The sequence below is a fragment of the Phoenix dactylifera genome, chromosome 15 (assembly GCF_051530095.1).
Source record: "Phoenix dactylifera cultivar Ajwa chromosome 15, Ajwa_hap1_PhDact_Kaust_v1.1, whole genome shotgun sequence".
Taxonomy (NCBI): domain Eukaryota; kingdom Viridiplantae; phylum Streptophyta; class Magnoliopsida; order Arecales; family Arecaceae; genus Phoenix; species Phoenix dactylifera.
The window spans coordinates 16240931-16252699 of NC_143204.1; the positions used below are offsets into that span (position 1 = coordinate 16240931).

Here is an 11769-nt window from a genome sequence, read left to right on the forward strand (position 1 = left end):
TGAATTCATTAACAAAAATCCTGCCTCTTTGTTCCATTCCAGTCTCTATTAAAATTTGAGACAGAATTAGGATTTTTCTTTTTTTTGGTTGAAGATAAAGCTGCTCCCTGTTAATTTACATATATAAAGTTCTTATAACTATTATTGTAATTTGCAAGGGTGTTCTCTCTATTACCAAAAAAAAAGTGTATTCAAATAGTTGAATGTCCACGGCCTTGCATGCAGACATCCAGCCACCCTGCACCCTTATGTTTATATATAGTAGATATATAATAGAAGTAGGTTAAGCGGCTTTACCTTTGTTCAACTGACTACAGATACTTTACTTTCACTTGAATTTGATGCAAATCCTTCAAAGCAAAAGGAGTATGGTCAAGGTCCAACTCCGAGGCCACAAGCCCTTCAGTTCCAATCCAAGTCATTTGCATCACTTGAACATAGCAATCTATCACTGAGGTTGCAAGTTAGCTTCTTGGTGCTCAGAATAGCAGTGATCACTTCAATCCATACACCTAACATGACAAGCTGTGTCAGTCACATACGACCACCTTCTTAGTCTCTTAACCCATGAAAGGTGACAATCAAATCCCTGGATCTTGGTACCACTCTCACTCTTGTGATGAAGGCTAAACCTTCATGCACCTGTAGACAGAAGTTATCTACGTTTCTAAACACTAGACAACAGCCCCTTGATGTAGAGGATTGAAACTTAATTTACGAGATCAAGCAAAGCACACCAGAGATGGAGATGGACCGAGTTTTCCATGTAAATGCAGCATCTAGAGCATTAGATGCCTGAGAGTATGATCTTAAAGGTAATTGCCTTGCTAACTAAGATAGGCCTGAAATTGTCGTTCTCTGCGCCTTAATATGCGCAGGCACATGAGAACTAGAGAATAGATAGGCAGAGTGTCGGTGCTCGGGTAGAGTTTCAGAAAGACAATAAGCCAGCTTTTAGGTTAGGTTGTTAGATGAGAAAACAATCTTACTGAATTCGACTTGTAAGGAATGATCTACCTACCAGAAGAAATGAAACTGATAACATCTTTTACCAAAATGAAGAAGATTCCATTCTTGCTCATAGTGACAAGATTCAAGCCAGAGCCTGTAAAGATTATTTCCAAAATCTACTATGCCATTAGGAAAACTATAATCAGGAATAAAAAAGGTCTTTTCAAGGTATAAAATGGACATGGGAAGATAATTATGCTGGCTTTGGTATCATTGGCAAGTAGTAATCAGAAGAACCTAAACATTAATTAAGGAAACAGAAGATTCATGCAAACTACAAATGATATAAGATGGTATAGCTCAAACTAAGGTAATGAAACCTTTGGAGTTTGAGTTCAATATTAGATCCTGTTCAGAAAAATGACTCCACATTGTTGTCAACAGATGGGTGTGGATCAAGAGGAAAGGGCATAAGCTTAACATGGAGTCGTTAAAGCCAACATGTGGTGAAAGCTCTCATCTCATCTGAACGTAGCAGGAGCCTTTGAGGCCTGAAGCTCTAATGAAGCACCAACGTGGATAGCATGGAAACATCAAACATGAAGGAGATGTTGGCTCAAGTCAGCATGATGCAGTGTTGATCTGTTAGAACACTATTGTATAGCTAAAAAGGAGAAATCCCAATGGCTTTAAGAAGATGGCGAAGGATTTCAAGTATGTAATATCACAGAATTACTAATGCAGGTCTGGACAGGCATACATACAGAGAACATTTGGTATCAAGCGACGCATAGGCAGGATACAAAGCTAGTTTGGTAGATTAGGAATGGTTCGTGATTGCATCACAACACGATAGATCAGATGATATAGATCATATGTAATAGAAACCTGTTTGTTACAGGGGCTTGAGAATGGGTGTTGAGGAAATCTCATGGATGATGCAACTGTAACCACCGGCAGAAACAACCAGAAGTGCTACATTTTAGGTCATAGAGACTCCATTAAAAAATGGTAGTGTACAATGTATTTTCCCGGAAAGATACAAGCACTATAACCAATTCATCATATCATAATGATATGTTATAAATTCTTCAAGCATGGCAAAGAATTAATGACTAATCCACATCATGGGTGAGAGCAAACATTTTCACAACATGAAACCATGGTTTTTTTAACTGTGATCACCTTGAAGAAACTCAAGAATGGACTCAGCCACGGACATGGGCTTCTCCACATGAGGAATATGACCACATTCCGGAATCCGATGTAAAACTGAATTCTGTAGTTCTTTTTGCAATCTCTGCATGTGCAAGTCAGAAAAACATGGATGCATCAACATAATGTCTTCAAATACATAAAAATCGTAAGTGGATGGCTCAACATCTCAACAAACTGATGCAGAACAGATGTAAAAACATATATCAGCAGTGCCCAACAGTAAAACTTCGCTGACAATCATTAACACGCCCAGAAATTTATGCCGAGTCATGATTAATAGTTCTAATTTAAATGCATGCCAGAGTTGAACAAAACCATGGATATTCATGCAGTGCTGCCAAAATCTGGACATGTTACTTTCATGGCTTATTATTTGTGACCGGAAAGTGTCTGCTGACACTAACAAAGAATTAAAAATAAATTTATATTTCTGTGTGATGGTGTCAGCTTGAGAAATGATTTTGAATTGAGACAACTCTGTGTCATGTTGTAACTTCGAGGAATAATTGCAAATCAATCTTTTAGATGACTCAAGTAGTAACACTACCAAGAGATGAACCTATTTGCCATACTGTAACAGCGTTTGCATTGGAGACTGACTGATTTTCAATTGCAAGCCCACTTCTTGGGAAAGAGAAGTGGTGGGATGGAAGAGTAGCTGCAACTTCCAACCTTAAAAACCACCATTTCAAATTTTAAACCTTCACAGAAGCAAACCAGATACCAAGAATACAAAAAATTGAAGCTCAGCTAGATGAACATACCAGTGCATTTGTGCTGCTAATAATTTGATCATCCTCACCCCATATAATTAGACTCTTTTGTTTTATCTGTAAAAAGCAACAATCAATGGTCTGGAGAATATATAAAGATATAGATATACAGATGTGTGTTTATATATTTATATATAATGGCTGGACTTTTCTACCAACAAATATATTATTCTCTCAAGCAAATTTGCCATTATTGTGCATTGCACATACAGTTTCATCTTTTTCAATATACCAGACACCTATAGGCATTAACTAAGGCTTTAACTGAGTGCAATGCTGCAGAAACAAGAAGCCTGACTAGTCATTAGTGAGAATGACCAGGACTTGTACTAGTTCTCAACTTGACAGTGTTCAAATGAATCTGGCCTTAAATATCAATTTTCTTTTCCAACAGTTCAGTATGTGAAGAGTATATGATGATAGATAGTTCTCATCAAGAATGTAGTGATGATATTTCAAAATGATTGTATTCTGTACAATGATAAAGGTTGAAATACAAGATTTGACAAAAGAAGAGAACCAAGTTTTGAACTTCAACCTCCCTCTTATCTTCGGTTAGTGATTTTGAACAAATATCAGACATGAAAATAAAGATAAGTTGGTTGCTTTTCATTAGCAAGTCTATGCACATCTTCAAAGGCATGCATATAGTTCTTACTGGAGAAGGTTTCTTTTTTCATGCAAATTTTTCTCATTAATAATAATGATTCTGTCTATTTTCCATTATTTGGCAGTTGTAACTTGTAAACATTGCAATTTTTGTGTATTCTTTTCATTAACATTGGAAGTTCATCAAAAGCATAACCAAGCACCATAACTAACTCATGGAAGTTTGCTAAAAAATAACGAACTTCTCTTAATCTTCAAGGATGCCATAGGTTTAGTACTTTCATGTGTCTCATTACAACCAGCAGAGCAGAAGGCAAACATCATTAATAGTTTTTCTTATTTCTTAATATACAAGTAGTAGCACCACTTGAAAGCAGGAACCTAGAAGGTGGTTGAAAATTTGTTGAAAAGTTCAGCATCAGATATTACTTAAATCAGCATACCTGTTTTATTTGACTACTGACGTTGTAGCCGCCACTAACCATAAAATCAACAGTTGTATCTTCCCACCAGGGTAATAAGCAGTGCAAGCGGCCCACCTGTAACTTAAAAAGTTAGTGTTCATGTTACATTTTGTATCATATACCTTACTAGACATGGATCAACGGTTCACAGATGCACTAGCACAATTTGCACAGCGTAGTCAACTATTAACTGAGACGTTGATTATGTTGAGACTTGAAAGAATGTACAGCCAAGATATGATTTTGCATTGCCTTTTTCCCGCAATAAAACTCTAATTTTTGGGAAAAAGAAATCTTAAAATTCTGAAGCATTATACTTATTCTAGATTTTTTTACAACTGAAAAATTTTCAGCAATCCAAAAAACTACCATAACTGGCTGGACCAGACACAGATTGGATATCTGTATTATCCGTATCCATATCCATAATTATTCAGCAGATATGAATGTGGATGTGAACATTAAATGAAAACATTTGTATCCATATTTGTTCTAAAAGGACACAGAGACAAACCAGATATTGACCAATTATATTTTGAATTGGTACGGATATAAACTAGATATTATTTGAATACATATTGAATTTTTGAGTAAGTTCAATCATGGCAACTAAGATTAATCATAAAAGATGAAAACAATGAAAAATTTGTTATTTAATTATTTGGCTACAATTTCAGCAAGTACATACGTGAAAACATAAATGAGATTATAAAAATCTAAACAAGAAAATCATTTCAAAGAAGGAGAATAAGATATAGAATTTTTTTTTCTTTTTCAATACTGAATTATCTGGATATCCGAATCCAGATATAGGGAAAAAACAAAAAAAACCTGAATCCATATCCGAATCTGGTCAAAAAAAATATCTCATGATATCTGAATCCGTATCCAAATCGGGTCGGATAAACCAATTTCTATGTCCAAATCTGACCCAGTCCAGATATGAATTTGGATTTGGTGGGGTTTTATCCAACCCACTTTCAGCCTATACCATAACCAATGCTATAAACATAAACAATAAATCACTGTCATGCCTATTTGAAAGTAGTCATATGTATCTTTTAGTCATGGTTTCCAATTTGAAGGTCACATCCACCTTCATACCAAGCCTCACTTTCAGTTTTTCTACATTCTTCTGAGTTTTTGAGTATGTTACACAGGCATTGGTACACATGTAATCATTGGACATCATAATTAGATGTTTGATGTCATATCTTAATAGAGGTAGTATTCATATACAAAATGGATGGCTGCAACACAAAACAATTCAGGCCGGCCAGAGAAATAGAGAGATAGTAGATGTAATAAACACCCTTGAGCTGAAGTTTTCTGCAATAGGCTCTCTTCCATTAATTCCTTCCCTTAGACTGGAGATTAGTCCCTTCTATGGAGCCATCTGCTTTAGTACTTCTTGATAAAGGTGGCTATTGAGATCAATATCAAGACTAATTGTTTTTCATGGTAAGAACCATCAGATATAATTGCATTGTTTTCTTGAAATGTAAAAGCTTATTGGAAGCTTGATTTCAAGTGGTGCTGTAACCAAACTAAACATTAAAAAAGCTTGACCTTTTTTTATGTTTTTATACTGTCACAAAGCAAAAAAACATAAAACCTTCACAATGGGTAAGATGCAGATGCAAGCACTTATTTGCATGTGTGCATTCTACAAAAGCTAAATAACTGCAAAATGCTTACATTAGCCCAGTCGAGTGCCGAGCCAAATGAAACCTTATTAAAGGCCAATGTATTTGCATAAAACCTTAATGGAATGCTCTTTAACAAGAGCACCTGCAAGGAAAAAAAGAAGGTCACTACATGTAATTTATCTGTAAGATTCCAAACTTTATTGGATGTTTTTTGAGAAAATTTTATTGATAACTTGACCCACAAGAACATAGAACTTGATTCAAAGTCATTAGGAACCAGATCATAGGAGATATGCAAATCAGCTAGCTTTAAACAGGACACATAAAACAAACAATATTTACTTGTTATTTTCATAACCTCGCAAAGCCATCAATTGAGCACCACAGATCTAAAATTACACATGTATCTACAGAAATACTGCCTACAACATCTCACCCCAGCATATGCTAGTGCTCTAGGTAACTTAGTCATAGTTCCTGTGCCTTCGGCATATACGCTTGCATCAATTAAAACTAGCTTAGAAACCTGTAAAAGATAAAGGAACAAAAAAAATTGAGGAAGTCACATAATGGCTAGAATGATAATTTTTCGATACCTGCTTGCTTAAAAAAAATTGAAGCAAGAAATTAAAAGATATATAACACAGTCGGCAAAAAAAAATGCAGATTTGCAATACAGAGGCTTCCATTAAAACAACATTTTAGTGCAACCAGCAAACAGTCTACTACTTTTTTTTAAGAAAAAAAGGATGCTGCAAGTTCAATGTAAGAATCTATACTTCTTCTGGATGGTTGGCTGCGAAGTCAATGGCAACAGCAGCACCAAGACTTGGTCCAACTAATACCATGGGCCTCTTAATATACAACCTCCAAAGCTACAGTACAAAAATAGAGCTAAATCAGTATCTTCATCTTATGAAAGATGTCATTTACATACAAAAGAAAAAAAGAAGCCGTGATGATATATTAACATGTCAAGTCTGCTATATGTATGAAAAACCATGTCTGATCATTTTCCATGTCTCTGAATACTATTGAAAATCCAAAACATTTGTAGGTCATAACAGATAATGGAAGCAAGGTTTTCATCTCGGCTGAGATTTCGGTTTGTACCAACATTGGTCACCCCTTGAAACAACATATAGACAATCTTGGCCCTTATCATCTCGACCAATATAAAGTGATAAATTCCAACATACCAACCAATACAAGATAAACATTTTGGGGTAGTAATCTTCAAGCATCTTTTTTCTACTTCCTCAAATAAGTTTTTTTTTAAACTAATAAATTTTAAAATCAACGCCAAAAAATATTTGTTTATCTTGGATACCATATTGTCCAAGATTTTGACATCTGAGTCATATTATAACAAACATGATTTGGCTGATATAATCTGAGATCTCAGTTCATCTTGGTCTTGGTCATCCATCGAGATGAAAGATATCTCAGCTTTTAAAAACCTTGAATATGTAAATGAGTAGTGGAGCAACTTCAAATGGAATAGGTGTTCCCGTTAAGTGCATCAATTAGCTCTATCTGTAATCATATTTTTCTTTCTTTTATAAAATATGTAGAGAACATCATTTCAATGGTGCCAGCATAGTATGCTGCTAATTCCAGTGTCACTTTACACATAGGAAAGCATGTGCCCTTCACAAAATTGCAAACTGCATAACTCAATTACCAGTAAATGGATAATGTTAATGTGTTTTTGGTATCTAAGCTCATATTGGGGCAGCAAACACAACAGATAACACAAGTTATATAAAATTTCAGTGCTATTTAGAAGAAGATAAATACCTGGAAGAGGTGTTCACGCTTGGCAGCCACATTGGATGGTGGAAGCATTTCTGACTCATGGTGAAAAAACATTATTGATGATTATAGATTAGGTAAAGGTGTGCATAAAAAGAAATAGCAAAAGGTAGGCCAAATACATAATTTTCCACCCATACATGTGTTATTGGCATGAGCTTATTATGATAATCAACCGAAAAACATACCTAAATCAGAGAAGCCCCACCCAAGAATGTCAACAGCCCAAGTCTCTAATCCAGCATCCTCAAGCAATGGTAATGTATATCTCCATTCTAAACAAGAACTGTTCATAAGATCACCACATGTTTACCATTCAATGATGAGGCATTAAAAGTATAAGTGCTTGAGTCCACTAATAACTATGGAAGTTCCATATAGTAGCTAATTTGACCACCAACAGTTCAACCCTCAGCAGGGCTAAGTCCCAATTCATTGGCTGGATGCTCTGAGCCAATTACTTAATTCAGTTAAACTTATAAAGTTGTTAATTTAAGTAATGCTTACATCAGATTATAAGAATCATCCTGCCTAAGCAAACCTTTGGACAATCCTTCAGAGAGAATATACATGATGTAAAAAAGCCAACTAATTTTCTCCGTATGAGGTTCAAAAGATTGCAAGTTTGTGTTTTAGTTTTGGCAGTTCCAGTCCAATTTTTGGAGTTTTAGTTACAAAAAAGGAATGTAGAAATTCAAAAGTAATAAAAAATGAGAGAAAAGTAAAAGAAGCCAAGAACTATCAGACACTGATTTGAAGTATTATGTGCTATGGAATATGGGGTTATTTACTAAAAGTCAAATACAAGCTTTCTTGATAAATTGTACTAACTACATATCTAATTTATTATTTATTTACTGAATTTCAGTTGTTCAAAAATTGTTATATTCGACAACACTGAAGCTTTCAGTGCCTAGTGTATTAACATATTTTATTCATTATTTTGAGTGGTACTTAAAAACATCCTCAGTTTGGGCACTTGCTTCTCATAATTTTCAAGGTTATGTAGTCACTTAACTAAATGTATGCTGATTTAAAGTATTCCATATTAATTTATTAAAGAAACATGCTGTTATTGTTCTGAGGTGTTTTATATCCAGTTGTTTCATAGGAAGTTTTTTGTTGTGTTGGGATTTTGATAGGGGATTCTCCTCCAGCCATGATCTATTAAGGAGCCAAACAGCACAAGCTAAGCCAAAGGCCTGTTCATGGTTTTGGGGTGGAACCCTGACCCAGATTTTTGGATTTTCCAAATATGAAGCGAGCTGGCCATTTTGATCAATTTTGCAGTTTCAGTCGGTTCCTAATGAAATTAACAAAACCTGAAAGAGGATAGAGGGATATTAAGCGAATTTACAAAATAAATCATAAAACTAAATAATAGAAAAATAGAAAATAAAAAATAAAAGAAGTGAATCTAAGAGAACTAAAGATTATACATGTTAATAAATTTAGTCCAAATATCTAATAATACAGAAAGAATATTATCATAATATATATTTTTACATCAGAACAAAAGAACAATAATGTATTTATTCTTTTGATTGGTTATAGCACTATGTTGCATTTCTGAATAAAATTGATGCTCTGAAATCTCATAAAATTAAATACACCAGCTGTCATAGAGGGTGACTCCAATGCTGAAACATTTATGCAAATAGTTGGTAAAGTTAGGACATCCAATAATTGGGGAAACCATTGTGCTAGATATATCAATAGTCGACACATAGGCGACAAACTATTCAATCGACGTAACAACTTATGTGTCACATATTACACAATATCCACATGTTAACCTCTGTTTAATAGAACTGGAGCTCTTCAACTAAAACAAGTACATCTAAAGCAATATAATCAGCAGCATAAATTCTTCCCCCGCAAACTAAAAACTCTTACTTTAGCTGGTTTACCTGTCAAAACCATGGAGAAGGACAATTGGCTCCTTTCCCCTCTTTTGAGACGGCTTCACGCAGCTACTCATAATGGAGCTATTCGTGAAGCTGACCTGAAAGGCCACAACATGGGTTCTAGAAATAGCAAGTAAAAATTGTCTGCTAAAGAGAGCATATAAAGTTTCTTGGCATAACATTTCAGAAAATTTTATGCATTAATGCCTCACAAAATTTACATGATATAAGAGGAAACATATAGTATCAAAGAAGTACTTTGAGAAAATCTTATATCAAAAAAACACTTTGAGAAAATATTATGTATGGATGCATACCAAATTCGAGGAAATATACATAGGCATCAAAAAGTTGCAATTTTGATTAATTTTTCATCCAAAAAATCTAAATTAACCGAATTAAGTTAAAATCTTGCCAAGAAAAAAGAAATATGACCAGAATCTGGAGGCATTCGGTACTAAAAATCGCACCTTTACTGGCAACCTCTCGATCCTCTTGGCCAGTTCCCGGGCGGCAAGGTCTCTGATCCTCTCCACCTCCTTGGGGATGAACGAAGGGAACCCATTCTCCGAAACCCTAACCCTAGCCCTAGGCCCCAGAATCCAGCCGCTCGCCGCCTCGGTGGCGAGGACCGGCATCGTCCGGACCCACCGTTCAATTAAACGGATAGGGTGGAGAGAGCGAGCCCGCGAGAGTGGCGCGTAAAAGTGGGAGAACTGTTTATGTAAGCTAACGGCTCGCTCGCTACGAGCAAATCGTGCGAGACAAGCATAGAAAATTTTATGCGAAAAAACTCCTGCTAACAGCGCTCGTACAAATTTTATTTGTTGCATCAAATAAGTTGCATTATGGTGCAACAGCTATCTACACACCATGGAGGTACTGCACTTGGCTACATTGCTACCTAAAATCTAAGATTTGGCAAGGGTGGTATATGCAATGATTCCTTAAGGGCTCGTTTGGTTCGCGGGAAGCATTTTCCCCTCTAAGAATATGATTCATGAGAAGAAGATTCATGAGAATATGCTTTTGACATGTTTGGTTTAACATGAGAAAGTGACAGATTTTTAAAGTGCTTATGTTTGGTTGACTATTTATTTTTCTGAAAAAATTATTTGTAATTTCTATTATACCCTTAGTAAAAGTTAGGTCTTTAATGCCTCTTTAATGCTGAAGGGCCTTTTTGGGAAAAAATAAAGATGGAGTGATTTCTACCGCCCATAGAAAAGTAACTTTCATATGTTTCTCGTGGGAAAGACTTTTTTATGAAATATGGGAATCATATTTCCATATGAATACAACTTTCTCATCTCTCTCCTTTGAAAACTCCAACCAAACAAGAGGTATTTTATTACTTTTCCGTTGACCACACTTTCCCCCCCTTCTTTTCCTGCGAAGCAAACGAGCCCTAAAAAAAAAAAAATCTAAAATTTGATTACGAAGAGCAATGATTCTTTATGTCCCATAGTTTAGGAGATGCTCGGAAAGGTTTAGTACTTATCATCACTATCCTCAAAGCATCTAATATTATGTTAGAGGGACTCTACGATTGTAAATAATTGGATTTCCATACCTCTCATCTCATTTTAGCAAGTCTCTCTATACTGATATTATTAGAGAAGCCAATAATGCAGCAGATTTTGATAGATCTAAGGGTGTTGATCTCTATGCTGAGATTTTAATATTCATCTTGTATGTTATATACTTTCTGGACTCCTGAAAAAAATATTATATAGTTATGTAAATCTCAAAGTTCTACCATGTATTGCAAGAAAGCCCTCGACAAAAACTTGGTTTTTACTTCGGACCTATGCATGCTGATCGAGGACATCTTGAGAACAAAATTGGTAGGGTTAGAGGAGTAAGAGCCAAAGGATGTTGTCGCGGAAAGAGAAAGGAGTACCATAGAAAGAAAAGAGATAGAAGGGGAAGGTGAGGAGGAGAATGGGGAGGGTAGGGAGATGAGGAGAGGAATGACAAAGGATTTTGAGTTAAGCTATCAATTAGGCCCAGATCAACCAAAAAATTACAAATATTAAACCCAAGCTCTGTCCATGAGTACTCAAATAAGTAAGGATCCATCCCATCTTAATATCTAGCATTGCAAATTGGTCTAGCTAGTTCGCAATTTGAAACATCTCAAATACAATCTTTATTTCAATTAGGCAAATCTACTTCTATGTGGATCAAGCTCGAACAAGCTTAGAATTTATTTTATTAATTAATCAAAATTTTGGGCTTAGATCGGGTCAAAAATAATTTGAGCACAATCATAGAAATACACATACAAACATATTAATCACAATACATACATATTAGAAACTAGCATGCATAATACACATGAAAAGAACAAAGATAAATGTAGCTATTTGTGGTAAATACT

At 35.2% G+C, this 11769-nt stretch overlaps 1 protein-coding gene across 9 annotated transcripts; it reads right to left on the bottom strand.

The window, feature by feature from the left end:
- Positions 1-1931: 1931 nt before the first annotated feature.
- LOC103708252 (alpha/beta-Hydrolases superfamily protein) lies at positions 1932-10082 on the bottom strand. 9 transcript variants are annotated; one of them, XM_088711927.1, is made up of 10 exons: positions 9857-10082; positions 9390-9484; positions 7668-7754; positions 7465-7514; positions 6444-6539; positions 6101-6190; positions 5714-5806; positions 3995-4090; positions 2934-2999; positions 1932-2251 (listed from the first exon to the last, which is right to left on the bottom strand). In XM_088711927.1, exons 2-10 carry the CDS (start codon positions 9400-9402, stop codon positions 2123-2125), a joined length of 720 nt encoding a protein of 239 aa, XP_088568053.1. In that variant the 5' UTR covers positions 9403-9484; positions 9857-10082; the 3' UTR covers positions 1932-2122. The 9 variants fall into 9 exon arrangements, with proteins under 9 accessions (XP_088568053.1, XP_008791305.3, XP_088568054.1 ...); XM_008793083.5 differs by having other exon boundaries at positions 7668-7765; positions 9857-10078; XM_088711928.1 differs by having other exon boundaries at positions 9390-9506; positions 9857-9992.
- Between the last annotated feature and the right edge of the window lie 1687 nt (positions 10083-11769).